Consider the following 16,406-nt stretch of genomic DNA (forward strand, 5'->3'; position numbering starts at 1 on the left):
TCACATCAGCTGATAATTGTTATTATAGTTTACAGCAGCTGCAAGCACCTTAGAAGTCTCTGCATCCTGACAGGATGTTACTCAGGGACTGAGGCTACTACTGCTGACTACTGACTTCCGCTAATAATTCTACTACATGGAGTGATACTGTGCCTGTAATGTAAACAACAATCAGTAAACTGCATTAAAGAGATAGGCCTAACATTACAAACTAATGTCTGGCAGAAATTGCTCACTGCCTGCTGATTATTTGTGGCATTAGATGTCATGTTTTAATAATGAGGAGGAAACAGTATGCTGTTTGTTTGGATGAGGAAGTAATTATTTTATTTTAACAACAACGAAAGAAGGCTAGCCATGTTGAGTTAATGGCATGATAGTGTTGCAAAAAAGCTTGTCTGACTCAGTTGTCAGTAAGAAAATGCACCAGTGTGGCCTCCCTCTACAGTTATTTGGCTTGGCGGGCCATGATCACGGACAGGAGAGGGTTAAAAGCTACCATGCTTGCTTCACGGTAGGGGTGTTAACATTTTCTCAGACACGCAGATCCACCCAGACATACACACATCTTGTTTCTCTGACCAGCGACCGTTTGTCACACAGCAAACAAGACAGAAGACGGCCGACCCTTCAGCCAACTGTCACCATCTTTGGAGAAGAAGTCAAAGTAAGTTTTAGATAGCGTTTTTACACGTATCTAGCTAGCAAGTAACTTAATCAAATTAGATTAACGTTACGACAGAATATGTAAAGTTGCCCGTCGTTGTAACAGCCGCCGCCATCTATCAACCCTTTGCCTGTAGAAAACTTTCTATGTAACGTTAGCTCCAGAAACCCATTAATGAAAGAAAGTTCTACTAAACTAACAGAAACACAAACATGTCGACGTTTCAGCATTTTACAGTTGACCACGTCAGTTTACAGTTGACGTTAACGTTACCTTAAGCTAACGTCCTTTAACGCTCTATAACGACTTTGAAATGATGAATCGAACTAATTTGGTTAATCCTTCGAAAAAACTGACTTTACATTTTGTCAATTTTAGTGTCAGGGTCATATCTTGGACTTGATCAAAGCTGTCACAGAGGGTTCTGTGGGATTCAAACTTATTTTTGTTAGGATATATGTCTGTGTGTTTGTGTGTGTCTAATGGGCTTGGTAGGAAAACCATTGTGATCTGTAAGGAGGCCTTTTTGTGGTAAAACTGAAAAGAAGCAATGAGAGACCACATCCAGTTATCACAGTTTTGGAAGAAGGTGCAAGTTTCTGGCAATATTGTGGTTTACAAGCAGAAATTCAGATCTGAGTTGACCTACTGGAGTAAGGAAAATTAATTCTCAATTAGTCATCAATTATTCAGTGACAGAATTTGAATTTGCTGATTTGTGGGAGTTTGCTTTTGGGTTTGGTGAAATGTCCCAATTGGCCACCATCACTGTTCAACTAGCCATGTATTTGGCAGCTGCTGTCACTTATAAGAACTACATTATTACCACTGCATTAACATCAAGTATCCACATGATGTGTCATGAAAAGTCAATGTAGAGAACTGTAGGCGAGTTTGGTGATGCTGTCAAGGACACCACAGCCTCACGCTATTGGTGAATAAAGCCTCATATTGCTGGTTTCATTGCAGCTACGGATGATGCACAAATTGGGCTTCAAGAGGTTAATAGAGTGGTATCTCCATCACATTTGAAGCTGGTTGTGACGGAAACATGTGTTCCTTCTGTAATTTAAATCAGATGAAAAATCATTTCACCAAAGCCACATCTTTTTCTCCTTTCTGTTTTATATTGTAAGGAAAATGCTTTATTAATAAATACACTATTGTGCTTGGTTGGTTTTTAATTTAACCTCTCGTAACTTCTGATAGGTGTCCTTGTGTTTTGTATATAGACTAAATGATTAAAAAGAGAGGTCAAAACCAGTTGTGCTGTGTTTAGTCTTGTAACCACAGATCTTTCATCATTTCCACTGAATGCTGGGAAGTTACCTGGCACTGAACACAGGTGGGGGATTTCACTCCTTTAATGTCATACACTAAGTCCCATCATTGCTAACTGGGATATCCCCTCCATCCCACAGAATTCTTTGAGGCTTATCAAGTTATTAAGCAACTCAACTGATAAAACATCGTTTAGACTACAGATTTTGTATGACCGAGATAATTCAAAACATTTATAGACGTTAAAAGTATTTTGATAACGAAAATGATCTAGCAGGCCTAGTCCTCACCCTTGCAAGTTGCAATAACACTCACAAAACTGAATTTTATATATTATATATTTAATATTACAGAAATCTCAATATGGCCAAGGAGCTGCTATAGTTTTTATCCATCCATCCATCCATCTTCAACTGCTTATCCGGGGTCTGTTCGCTGGGTGCTATGTTTTTGATAAAGATAAAATGTGTCACAATGCCATTTATAAATCAAGCATTGAGGTGCTACAGAGATGCCCCAGCCTACAAATCATATTCTACAGACGTAAAGGAACATGCTTTTTTGGTACGGACCCCAGCAAAAATCACGAGTCACATAAGTGAAAACTAAAATATTTATTTCCTCTTTGTTTTGCATGTCATTCAGCCCTACTGTAGACAGTGAGCTATATCATGTCTATACAGATGTTTAAATTCAGTTTATTTATATAGTGCCAATTACAGCGCCGTAAAAGAAGTTATCTCATTGCATTTTCATATAGAGCAGATCTATACCGTGCTCTGTGTAAAAATGGCATTTTTGCAAATGTTAAAGCAGGATTCTGCATGGTATTAAGGGCTTTAGTACCAGGCTGATGTGAGTAGGTTCATGTCAGCGTGATGGCCTCACAGATGTGTAAATGGGTCAAATATGACTATGATAGGAGGTGGTGGTAGATGGAGGTTGGCAGATCGCCTGACTTTTTGTATACAGTAGGGCTGCAGTTGATCCATGCTGGATCTGTTACAGACACAGTCGATGCCATCTGCCACTAATGTTGTCTACATAATCTCTTATCTCCCCATGCTTTTGTACTGGCACTTTGTCCAAGAAACAAATACTAAGTTCAATTGCACACCTCCTTTAGTGCACCCCAAACACTGTTTGACAGTGATCCCACCTCATGCCAAACCACAGGGAGGGAAACGGGGGCTACGCAGGGAAGAAATGGCTGTATGAGGTCACAGAGTTTGGACCAGGTGACTCATTTGCAGCTTTCTTAGAGAAATAATTTATTTTCTCCACATGGGTTTTGCACCATAAGCCTGAACTTAGTCTTGTCTTTTTCTGATGTCCAATTTCCTTTTAATGTCAGAACCATTATGAATGTTAGCTGTTATACAAGGTTATAATGGCACTGTTTCTTGGATTTGCCATTTGGCTCAACTTTGAATTTCCATTGCACTTTCCAGTCCTTATTTTCACAAAAAAACAGTGTGATTGGGTTTGTCAATGTAGGTTGAGCAAAAATAAACATAAAATGGCCCCATGGCTGCAGGATGTGCAAAACATTTGAGTGTATTTATGGTTTGGCATTTCTGCAAACCTTAATATGGTCACTTGGCTGCTTCAGAATGAATGGGACTAGGTCTGTTAGCCTATTTAATTTATTGTTTGAAAATATAATAAGTAGCACTGAGGCATTGTTAGGAATTGTTTTCAGATGGACAGAGCTCAGCCAACAAACAGTTGTCATAACTAAGCCTTTTTTAATCCACACTGCTGCTCACCATCAAGATATAAATACCAACAATCTCCTTTAAGGATTATGTACTTTGCAGGGGTATCTGCTGTTTGGTTTGGGCATTATACCATGTTCAGATTTGTAAACATCTAATTTTGTTGGTAGTTTGGTTATCAACTGTGTTTAATAGGCTAGAATAGGTGGTTAGTAATAGTAATATTAACCGTAACCGACTTGTGACTGGCCTACTCTATAGATTGTGTCCTCTACATAAAGCTGAGACAGTAGTACAGTAAGTACTAGTAATACAGTTCAGTAAATACTTGTTCATGTTTGCATTTGATTACTCTAAATAACCAGTGCTTATGATGGTTTCCAGCAGTTCAAATTGTATTACATTCAGGGTTTTATTCTTCCTACTGACTCATGAATCTAATTGGGAAGATTAGATTAAATTAAGCTTTTATTACCATTATTCTGGTTGTTACATTACTGTAACAGTATCTTACAAAAATATTGTAACAATGTCTTGCAATAACACACTGTTACAAAAACACAATGCGTTTTCATCAGCAGAGAAGAGATTAAAGAAACTCAGTAGTAGTTGGAAAAAAAACTGTCCAGTTAACAACATGATGGCATTTTTAGACGGGTCTTTGTAAATACGCCATTTCATATTTAAAGGGGAAAAAGCCATTTCCTGTTGTAATGATGCATATATAGAAAAGAGATGGCAGCCATTTATACACAAACACTTACTAACCAACTGACGGGGGAAGATGAAAGTCTAGTCACATGGGACTGAGATGTCAGCAAATTAACTTTATTTGCATGCTATTTTAGTGGGTTTCCAAGGTTACTCAAAAAGCAATTTAACTGGTAATGCATCATTAGTCTTTGTAGAAAGTGATAGTTTGCTTAATGAAACATTGCAATTTTTACTCTACCTACCTACTACTACCTCTTATTCTGCCATAACACCGTATTCCTTTTCGCGTACATGTGCTTGTCTCTCTGAACAAGAATCCCACCATTACGAAACAAGTCAGTGAAAGATCAATCAAAAATAGACATCAATCAAAAACAAAACAGTGCAAAATATGGGACTTTTGTATTCAGAAATTATACGCAATAAACATCAGGTCATGGGTTTCTGCTTCCAGAAGTAGTATACACTTTTTAAAATAGAGCTAAATACACGCTATTACAGGCCCTGGTCTGCCATTGGGAAGAACCTATAGTTTTGATGTAAAAAAGACACAGAAAAGAGAACAGCTTGTAATCTGATACACGGGGAGTTGTCTCTATAGGATATTTTCAGACTCCTCAAATAACCACAATGGCTGGTTATATATAAAACTGCTCCCAGTGAAGGGAAGGAAAAAAAAAAAAAAAGGTCTGGTTGTGGTAAATATTTTCTTTGGACTCATGGAGCCCTGGGCAGAATCATGCTGCCAGAGAGTTTCATAAAGTGTCCCTGCTGGACTGTATACGTGTTGCTGGCCTGGACTACAGGTGTTTCCTCAAAGGAACATGTTACTCACAGAAAAGTCACTAAATGTATGTGTAGGCTTGTGCGCCCACATATACATCTGTGTACATGGGAAACACAAATAGAGATGATGAGTGAGTGGTAAACTGAAACAATGCAGATATCAGTGTTACATGACCGAACCTAACATGTGAGAAAGCTACAGTTCTCAGCTTCCTTTGATGGACTGATTGTTATGTCGTCTGTTATGTGGTCGTATAACATTAGCCAGACCTGTTGGATATGGTTTTAAATAGGCTACTCTTGTTGTACATTTGGCTTTAAATAGTTCATAAAATTGACTGATAAAATGCTATTTCTAACCAAGCTTGTTGCTTGGGCCTAGTTTCCATCTGCCTGTGATGACTAATAGCATGCTAATCATGACTTCACTACTCTTTGTGGATGTCTGTTCCCTCCAGTCCGTCTCAACAGGGTGGTTCTTCTTGTTTGTCAAGAATAAAACCTATATTTGGTAACAAACTTGCTTTCATAAGCATCCAATACTGTCGTAAAACCAAATATTTTAACACAGCATGCCAATTGTTGTCTTATAAAAATGGGCATTAGAGCAGGTTGGGCTGTTTAAGACTGGAGAAACGTGGCTGTTGAAAATGATGTCTATGAAGATTCTCAGTCATCCAGGTCATAGTTATCCAAATGAAGGTTAAAGTCAAGGGCAACTGGACTTCAGTTCTGGAACTGAAGTCGTCCTTTGGATGAGGGAAGGAACGTCTTCCAGTATCTTCAACCAAGTCCATTTGCCCTTGACTTTAACCTTCGTTGGATAACTGTTGAAAATGAATTAGGCTGATGTTGCTTTGAAGATTAAAGCTGTGTTTAATCAGGAACCCAACTGTGCAGATTTTTCTGTGTCCTTGTTTTATAGCCCGCTTACTCTACTATTAAAGCAAGGCTATCTCAAGGCTAGCTGTCTTTGGTTTGTTGTTGTGTCTTTTGTCCATCTTGTGTCTTTCTTCTCTTTTTATCTCACACGCCGCCACACAATACAGCAATTTTAATTTAACCAATAAATTAATTTCTGTTTTCCAGAAACACAGCCATGGGGAAAGGATGCATCACAGTTACCAAGTACTTTCTGTTCCTCTTCAACCTCCTCTTCTTTGTAAGTAATCACAGCTCTTCATCACTGCTTCATGGCCGTGCTGCAGAAAAATGCTGTCAGAATCTTGTCAAATGACTTCCACTTTGTCAGCAGCTTTGTTTACCAAAGAAAGATAGGTATGCTGTGCTACCTAAGCTGAACCAGACACGTACGACAAATCGAGAGCTGTCTGATGCCTGTCAGCGGTTTTAATTTGAGTAAGCGTCCATATTGAAATAGCACCAGAGATTAGTGGAGATACATAGGGAAATGTTGCTGTGACTCTGCCTAGGGCAAGAAACTTTACAGAGTATCTTTACACAGCCAGGTCTAAACAACAACAGATGGTTTCTGTTTGTTTCCTTCCCTCTCACACCGGCCAAAATATAGTCCAGGGGTTGCTATAACCCCAGATTCCTAAAACTGACTCTGTGAGGATGTCCAGACCCTTCCAATGAGACTGTGGCTGTAAACCTTTTGATGTGAACACTTGACTGGTGTCTAATAGGAAGCGTGTGTGTCTGTGTCAGGGTTTGTCCATTTGGAGAGATTAGGCTAGCGGAGGCTCGCGGAGGGAAAGCCAGGAAGCGGTGGGCTAATGATGGTTGACGGGAGCTCAACAGTCCCTCTAAATGAGCAGCTCTTAACTAGGGCTCTAATGACTGTTGTGGGGTTGGGGAGGGGTGGCGGTCCAAGAGGGGAAGCTGGTGAATCAACAGAGCCTCTCATCTATGGATTTACTCCCACTACAGTGATCCACAACGTATAAACAAGGGCCATGTTAATTACATAGAAGTTCTGCACTTCATTACCTCATTACAAGGGTACATTTGGTAAAACTGATGATTTTCTGAGGCTTTAAGATGCCAGTGACAAAATGTTCCAGTATAGAGGTGATGATTCTTCTTAATTTCTGAGAATGTCTCATTTCTCCCTTTATCCTTACTTACTTACGCTGTTCAGTTTGCTGTTCTGAAAGGGACATTGAAGACTGAGAATGACTGGTAGATCTGTGACTGGCTGGGTGTTAATTGTGAGGAAAAAACAGCAGAATGGGTCTCTTGATCCTCTCCACATATTTTTTCCCTCTGCACATTGCTGTGAGAGAAAGAGACAAGCAGAGTTAGGATCTGATGAATCCCAGATGTGACAGACTGAGTAAGCAGAAATAAGGCCCTCTGTTCAAGACACACCAGCACAAATTCTGTGTTTCGCTCTCAAACTGGTGCCTGATTCTTTTCTCTTTCCCCTCTACAGATCTTCGGAGCATTGATCACGGGCTTTGGCCTGTGGGTCCTCTTTGATAACCAGAGCTTCATTGCTGTTCTACGTAAGTGTTGTAACATTCACTCACACACACACACACACACACACACACACACACATCCACAGTCTTGCTGCCACGTCCTGTAGTGATAACATTCACGTCAGCAAACATTCAGCACTTTTGACCCATGCCAATACATCTGGTCTGAGAGCTTGGAGAGTATGCTTGTCAAATCCTAAAACCTCTGGCCTACTCTGTATAGCTTATGTGGAATTTATCCCATAGGAATCATTCCCAAGAAACCACAAAGGGATGTTCATACCAAACAAAAACTGTGACTCACAGATGAAACTTAATGACTTCCTCAGCCACTCAAAAGCTGACCTGTTGACATACAGACTACCCCTCCTCAATTTTTCCACAGAGTTGTACTTTGAACTTGCTGGGTTCTCTCAGCTCTCCAGACAGCAGAGGTGCACAGATAGAATCTCCCACCCTCACCGAAGTAGTCACAGATCTATTTGTAGACACAACATGTGAAAAAGAAACCAATCTTCCAAATGGCAATCTCCTACATGGCGTAGTTATCATCTTCGTCATAGACAACAAAATGTGTAACGTAGGTTATCTGCTGTGAAGACACTAGAGAAAGAATAATTAAACCCAGTTCCAGCCTTGCCTGAAAAGAACCGGGAACAACGGATGGAAACTCTTAGTTGCCATAAATCTTGTTATAAATGCTTTCAGTGTATTCATCCCAGATGGAGCATTGCCGAGAGCAGCAGTGAGTTTTTCTCCCAACATCAGCCTATAAAGAAGAATTCTTTTAATTTATTTTCTGGCAACTTAATATGTGTTGGAAGTCAAATACAGCATTTCTTTCAATGAGACCATGATACACATTTCTCATATGACGTGGGTCGCAAAGCTAGGACTGATGATGAGTGTTAAACCAACGCGGTAACTGTGCCAGATTTACTGCTTTTATACAGACAATATTTAACAAGAGTGAATAACTATTTTTGACTGGTGACCTGTCCAGGGTGTACCCCACCTTTCGCCCGATGTCAGCTGGGATTGGCTCCAGCCCCTGTACGCAGGATAAGCGGTTGATGATGGATGGATGTTTAAGTTAATCACTAAGCATAAATGCTAAATGGTTTCTGGTGCCAGCTTCTTAAACGTGAGGATTTGATATTTTATATCACTGTAAACTTAATATCTTTAGGTTTTGGACTATTGATCTGACAAAATAAATTAACTGAAGACAGAATTTTGAGCTCTGGGATGTTGTGGTAGGCAATTTTTATAATTTCATAGACATAGCGATCTGATGAAACAAGAAAATCATCAGTGGATTAATCAACGGTGAAAATTATCGTAACGCTACCTTCCGTACTTTTGTGTTACTGGACTGCATAAGCGAGGAAAATAGTAGTTACTGGATGTAACTCCAGTTCTATGAGTGTGCATAGCCTTCTACCTGCATGTTATTGCATCTAAAGCATTATAGTTTTAATATGCTAAAACATTTATCACGTCCTCCAGTAAGTATTGCAAAATGGCAGAACATAAAACTGGTATACTGTCCAATGAGAAAGGGGGCTGAGCAGAGCTGGAGAAATCTATATTTAGGCTGGAGGTCTGTGCTGCTTTGACTGATGAGTTGTAAAAACTCTGGAGTTTTGACGAAGACCAACCAAAACTGACCTTGTGTCCTAAACTAGTCAGACTGAGTCTTGTCTTCCTCTGGCTCATATTTCACCTCTCGAGGTCACTACTCAGCGAGGAATCACTCCAAGGTTATTATTGAGACAAGTTTGCTTATCTCCAGTCAGGCTTGCAGAACACAAATGCAGTACAGTATCCATCATCCCTGCTAGCCCCAGTCCTATTGTTATGATAATCCAGCTGAGAGGTCATCAAGCCCCACATAGGATATCCCTTCCTATGTGGGGCTTGATGACCTCTCATTCATGTATTTTTGTTGCCTGTACCCAGGATGGGTCAACCTCAACTCCTCCCTGGGTCTCTAGATTTCTAACCTAACTGGAAATCTCTTACCACCCTGTAGAGGAACAAAAACCAAAGCTGCAGGCAACTCTGTTTATTGACTCTGTGTGTTCCCCTCAGAAGTTGTACCGTTGCCTGACCATAAACAGGATCTGTGTGTTTTCAGTTTCCATTCTTTATGAGTTATATTAATAGAGGCCTCTGCAGATGTCCCAATGACTTCAGGCAGGGGAACTTTGGGAATGTTTTGGTTTCAGGCCCCCTATTTTCCAGTTAAAAGGGCATCTTCCCCTCAATGCACACGTCTCTAGTTCAATACAGTGCTGTCAATAGTTTACCTCCCTGACATGATGCCTTGAGTTTATCTTGCTGGCATATGTTTAAACAAAGACAGCTTGGGAAAGGAGGTCAGTGAGCCAGAGAATGTGCCAAAGCACAGTTTAGAAATATGCTGCAGATTAATTCAGAAACTTTCCAAAGGCATGAACAAAGAAAAGAGAACTTGGTTGGATTCTTTTTCGTTTGGCAGCTTAAATTCTAGAAATTCAGCACAAAGTTGATGTACCTGTGTTTATATTTTAAATCTGTACATAATATCAACTGTGATTTTTCTACTCTATACAAGCTGAATCTGTGGCTCTGGCCATGTTTACAGAATAGAAATAGAAAGTTTCATGGAAACCACCTATAAACTATTATATAGTAGATATTTACATGGAACTGTGCCATATTACAGAGCAGAGCAGCACAGTAACAAGGCGAACACATGCTGACTCCAGAAAAAAGTTACCACAGAACACAGATGCTAGATCTACAGCCGGAACGTTGTAAAGTGCAGTATCTGTTGCTCTGTCACTTTGATACACCTGGCAGAGGGTCTGAGAGGAAACACTTTTATGAGTTTTAAAAGATTTCATTTTAAGAATGTAGGATAGAAATAGCAGTTAACATCCCCTGCATATGTTTATTTATTTATTATTCATTTATTAAACATATTGAAACTAAGAAGCTACTGATTATACTTGATGTTAGAGGAAATAGTCAGGTCAATCCAAAGATTAGATGTATTGCCATAACATGCCAAGAACATTGGAAAACTGCTTCAACTAAATTTTTAGAAGTGGTCCCAGTGGAGAATCGTTTTGAGGTTGCATTAGTGTTGCATGACGTTTCCTCTAACTCCAGGGTGTATGTTTTTACTGGAACCAGTGTTTTATTTTACCATTTAATCGCTTAAGGGAATCCAAACACAAACATCTATCCCAGTTATATTTCCCATAATTAATAATCATAGAAAACTGGCTTATGATCTACATAGAAAAAATATTAGTTATCTAACTTAATCTCTATCGTGTTGACTTGACAGCAGTCTGTAACAGTTAACATACTATGAAACCTTCCGTGTCTCCCTCTGCTGCTCTCTCATCACTAAACTAAACCCTGGCCACCAAACCCACAAGAAGTAGCCAGTTGCCCTGTAAAACCTCATCCTGCGGAGTGCGCGCTGAGACCTCTACTTCTCTCGCATCAACTTGTCCTCTCAAAGACGCCCCTCCAACGTTGCGCGGCCCAGGGCAGAGGCAGCGGTGAAAACATCTAATAGCAGGGATGAGAGGCTAGTCCACCACTGTCCTCACCACTGTTTGCCATCATACCTCTTTGCCTTTAGTTGATAGAGAGTGCGTAGAGCTAGGATGTGATCAAACATGTGTTCTGTACTATACACTGTTGTTGGCAAAGGAGGGTAGTTCTTTAAATGCTGGTTGGTTGTTTGTCTTATGCCACACTTTAAAGATATTGAGCTGGACTGAGTAAGAGCATGCGCGAGGAGGGCGGCTACGCAGCTTGATTGGTTGTTTTGACCCGGGAGTGGTCTGCTCCTAATGGAAATGGCATTAGGAGCAGTCAGAGGAGCCTGAGAAACTTGATGTATTTTTTACAGATTATGTGTCTCATGCCCTAAGAGTAAGGCAAGGATTGCTCCTTTCAGCAAACATTGGAAATACATTTATCATACATTCTAGCAGAAAAAACTGCGAACATGTATCATGCAGTCCCAGTCCAGCACTTTCAACTTGCGTCACTGATTCCTGTCTTGTAGATATTGCTCTTTTATGCCACTGACTAGACATACAGCAATGACTTGAATACTTTGGTTTGGCAACTCTCATGTTCAGTGTATTTCAGTTGACTCACTCACTGAATATGCTAGTTAAACTATTTAATGCATCTTCCCAAATACTTCAGGTAAATCCTTTTTGTTAAGGAACATGTACACATCTGTTGCTTTTGCAGACACTGGATTTGAAAGAGAGAGAGAGAGAGAAATAACATACTTCAGCAGGGCCAGATATAGAACATATAATATGCTAGTCTGTCTCCCTTTAAATGCTACCCTGTAGCCACATAAATCCTCTGCATATGTTCAGCTAAAAATACTTTTAGCTTCCAAGTATTCTCAAGCCACCGCAACCTGCGCTACTCTGGTAACCCATTTAGAGTCAGAGATGTACATGCATGTAATGACGTCTTTGTGCAAACATGTGCCTCTTGTGTCTGTATTGTAAATAGTTATATTTAAGTGTCTCAGTACACTACGTAATCTTGTACAAATTATATTATTACGTGACATATTTATTTTTGCATTAGGATTGCAACTAATGATTGTTTTCATTATGTTGTTGTTGTTATTATTATTGTTATTATTATTATTATTATTATTATTATTATTATTATTCATTGATTCATTTTGGTCTATAAAAATGTCAAAAGACTGACCAATGGTGGTTTTGTTATTGTCCGACCAACAGCCCAAAACTCAAAGCTATTTACTGTACAGTGATGTTACATGATAACAGAGATAAGGAGCAAATCCTCACATTGTATGAGATTTTTTTTTTGCTTTAAAATTACTTAAATTATCACTCTATTATCAACAATTTTGTCGATTAATGTTCTGTTGATTGATTCATCGTTTATTAACAGTTTACAACTATAGATTCCATATAGGATGTAAGAACGGTATTGTGAAAGACAACTTGTTTTTATAGTCTGTAATGGGATAATTTATATTCATTGTGCATCAGCTAGAGGGTATACTGTGTATGATGATTTCTGCATAAATTAGCAGCTAATACGATAGAGGGAAGTTGAAATAATCACATCTATTTATCTTCCTAGTAAGCAAGCCTAGAAACAGCATTGCATTATATTCATTGAGCAGCGGTGGAGGAGCTGCTGTGTCTGTCAGCTCTATCACCAAATGGATGGGAGTGAGTTGTCTGATTGCTCTTGTTTGCTTGGCCCAGGAATCTTTGGGAGTTGGAGCCATTTCACAGAACTCAGATTCTGGCTTCATCTTTAGACCGAGCTCGGACTTTCTGGAGCTCCTCCAGACCAGATAACACACAGACACCTAATGGCTCCAGTTTATCTCCTCTCTATCCTTCCAATCTTCCATTTCAGTCCCTGCCCCCCTCCTCCTCCTGCTGCAGCTCTCTCGCTCTACATACCAAAGAGGGAAATCAATTAATCTCACCACACGTTGGCTTGTCTTGGTCCAACTCTCTCTGGTGGCCTATTAAAATAATCTTTCCTGGGAGAAAAGCACTATAATGCTCTGAATTCAGAGAAGGAAAGAGAAGGTTTGTAGCCTGAATCATTTTTGACTAGCTGTATGAAAATGGTTTTGCATGTGAACTAGGCCTTCTATTGAGCTGCATTTGTTTGCAGGCACACACTGTGGTTAAAGTAGAAAAACAAGAACATGGCCCTGCTTCTGTAATTCTATTTTGAAAAATCATGTGGGCTAAGTGGTTGTGTTTTTTGTCTTAAAAAAAAAAGCAGTGAAGCTTAACCAAAGAACTGAATTTAACAGTTGAAGCAGGTGCGTAGTTTGCAGCGTCCGTATAGCTTTCAGTGTAATGTTAATGTGTAAGTTGAACTCTTTTGTTTCTCTTTCTGTTTACATATGTTTTCTCCAGAGGAGTCATCAAACTCGATCAAAGTGGCTTCCTACATCCTCATTGGGGTGGGTTCCTTATCAATGGGCATGGGATTCTTCGGCTGCATAGGAGCCATCTACGAAATTCGTTGTCTGCTGGGTGTGGTGAGGAATTACATTCACTTTAAGCTAACACGCTACAGCTTAGTTTCATTTACCAAGAGGCTCATATAGGGTTACCACCACAGCGAGACAACGCAGTTTAAAACTCAAGTTGCTTGTGAAACTCATGTAAGATCGTCAGACCACAGTTAGGTCATTACCATACAGGAAACTAAATGTTCTGTTTGCCTGTCATCTCTCTAATATTGAGTCTTTAAGACAAAATTAAGACTTTCTCAGTAATGTTCGCCTCTCTAATCAACCAGGGATATTTGGTTTGTCTCCATCAGTGGATTGCCATATCGTATTATTCATGACATAATGGAGTAATTTTGTACATGATTTTTTAAAATTCCATTGTGATAATGGCAACTTTAGACATGTTGACGTAATGTCATCATACCGTTACACTTAACTGCAACAACAAGAACGACTGAAACCAAAAGTAACATTGCAACTTGCTCCATTATGGAGGAGTTCAGGAGAGTGGAAGTGGTGTGGTTACAAAGATCAGATCTACAACAAAACCACAGTAATGTGTGAGAAGTGCAAGAAGACTGTAACAACAAAATTTCACCTCCTCAAGCAGAAGCACCTGGTTGAGTACGAGTAGCTCCCGCGAGGAGAGTTCAACAGCTATTGGGAGATCTAAACCAAAAAATATTTTTAGTATTTTACCATTAAGAATATCATTATTGCAGAAATACCCTGAAATATTGTGATATTATTTTAGGGCCATATCACCCGTCCCTCGTATCCACAGATTATTATCCGCAAGTTATATTATTTTAAGTTACTGTACTTTAGCATTAAATATTCATCTGCATGCACCTGTTTGAGCTCTCAAGCCTAGCTAAGAACACATGATAAATTCTTGCTGACAGTAAAGCCTTTTTTAATTTCTGCTTATGTGTGGGCCGGGGCTTCGCAGCATGTGTGAATTTACAGAGGAGAGTGGGACGGGGGTTGACGGGTAAAGCCAGTGAGATATAGTTAGTAAAACAAGAGTGGGGATGGGTGCATGACCTCTACAGCGTTAAACCTGCTAGGGTTAACTGAAGAACTGCTGTGACCTACTTCTCCCAGCGACAGTGACCAGCTGGCAGAGGAACCCCACCCCCCCCACCCCATCACACACACCGCCTTTCCACTCAGGGAGGCTGAGGAAGGGTCTTGAATGGCTTACATTATTCTTGCAGAAAGCTTTAGAAATTATGTTTAAGACTCTGAACACTGATTAATGATAATTTAAAATGAAAGGTAAAAATCTACCCAAGAGTGTGTTTAATCTTCTTGTCTGCTAGTTTGTTATATAATGTGTTATTTTTACTTGCAATAACTGACTTTTTGGATAGAAACAAGTTGTGAACACAAATTATCGGCAAAGTTGATATGATCAACTTGTTAGCAAATAGTTTATTCTTTACGCATACAAGTTGCATTGGAGTTGTGTTTATGTCCACCTGAAGTCCAATATTAACTATTTTTTCACTCTGTTTTTGGTCTCCGCCAACTCCTGAGAGAAATATCTGGCTCTTTAGCTGATACATGCTCCACTATGTTCACCAGCTAGTCATAGGTAGTGTACAGAGGGTTTTTTGCACCAAAACATTGAGGTTGTAGGCCTGACAGCTGCACAAAGAGCAGAAACTCGCTATAAAGCTGGAAAAATCTGAGGGGAGTGGTTCTGGTGATAATTCTCTGTAGGTTATTCACCACGAGCAACACCTTAAACATTCTCACATTGTTTTCACATTGTCATTTGATACTTTCGATTAAATCTGCTTAAATTATTTTATTTATTTAATTTTACATAATTAGTAATAGGAGGTTATTGATTTCCTGCAGTGTTGCCAGTGTTTTAAAAGTATTTATTGTAAATGTTTATACTGACATTTTCCACAGTACTTCACCTGCCTCCTGCTCATCCTCATCGCCCAGGTCACTGCTGGAGTTCTCATTTACTTTCAAAGAGATCGGGTAAGATACTACCTTTTAATGTACTTAATCAGTCTACTTTTCGCTCTTCCCGTTTTTGTTAATTTCACTTCTTCATAATTTATCCTCTTGTCTATTCAGTGTGTTTTTTTTAGTCTTCTTAGTTTTATTCCACTTTTTGTACTCTGTCCTGATTTTATCTTTTTCACCATTTTACCCCTTCTTCTCAGGTCCTCTCCCTCCCACTGGTTTTTCATGGTTCTCGTCTCCTCAGTTGTGTGACTGGCTGCATTTAGGTCTTAGCTAAACTTGTTAATGAGCCCCCTGCATCCTGTGATGAATCACAGTTTTGTACCTTGACGAGTGGAAAGTGAGAGGGTGTCAGTTTGTCACTGATGTGACGTTGGATGCTGGTAGAAAGTGAGATGAAGGAGATGTGTGACAACTGTAAAGGAAGTAGAAGGCAGGCTCTTAATACTGAATTTTTCCATTGTTGGCTCAGCTCCCCCTCCGGGGTTTTTGTTTGTTTTTTTTATGTTAGAGGGAGAGTGCTAACAAATGAATGCTGAATGAATGTTGGTAACGTTGCTGTCATATTCTGACACATTATATTGGTATGTCCAACACTGCCCCATTTAAGACCGTAATTATCACCCCAGAAACCACTTTATACCGAAATCCTTGATAAAGCGGTGCCCCCTACAGGCAGGATCACCAACTCACCAGGGGTCTCACTTATGAACGGTGGGTACGTACAAAACAGGGCTGGAAACGTG

At 39.6% G+C, this 16,406-nt stretch overlaps 1 protein-coding gene across 1 annotated transcript in view; it reads left to right on the top strand.

Moving 5' to 3' along the window:
• Positions 1 to 495: 495 nt before the first annotated feature.
• cd82b (CD82 molecule b) overlaps positions 496 to 16,406 on the top strand; it is a 28,261-nt gene continuing 12,350 nt past the window's right edge. Inside the window, exons 1-6 of the mRNA XM_046037843.1 lie at positions 496 to 514; positions 604 to 667; positions 6,256 to 6,328; positions 7,565 to 7,637; positions 13,571 to 13,695; positions 15,598 to 15,672. Of these exons, the coding sequence (XP_045893799.1) occupies positions 6,266 to 6,328; positions 7,565 to 7,637; positions 13,571 to 13,695; positions 15,598 to 15,672 (336 nt within the window). The 5' untranslated portion in view covers positions 496 to 514; positions 604 to 667; positions 6,256 to 6,265. The remainder of the gene's footprint in view (positions 515 to 603; positions 668 to 6,255; positions 6,329 to 7,564; positions 7,638 to 13,570; positions 13,696 to 15,597; positions 15,673 to 16,406) is intronic.

Source organism: Micropterus dolomieu, linkage group LG22, assembly GCF_021292245.1.
Source record: "Micropterus dolomieu isolate WLL.071019.BEF.003 ecotype Adirondacks linkage group LG22, ASM2129224v1, whole genome shotgun sequence".
NCBI lineage: Eukaryota > Metazoa > Chordata > Actinopteri > Centrarchiformes > Centrarchidae > Micropterus > Micropterus dolomieu.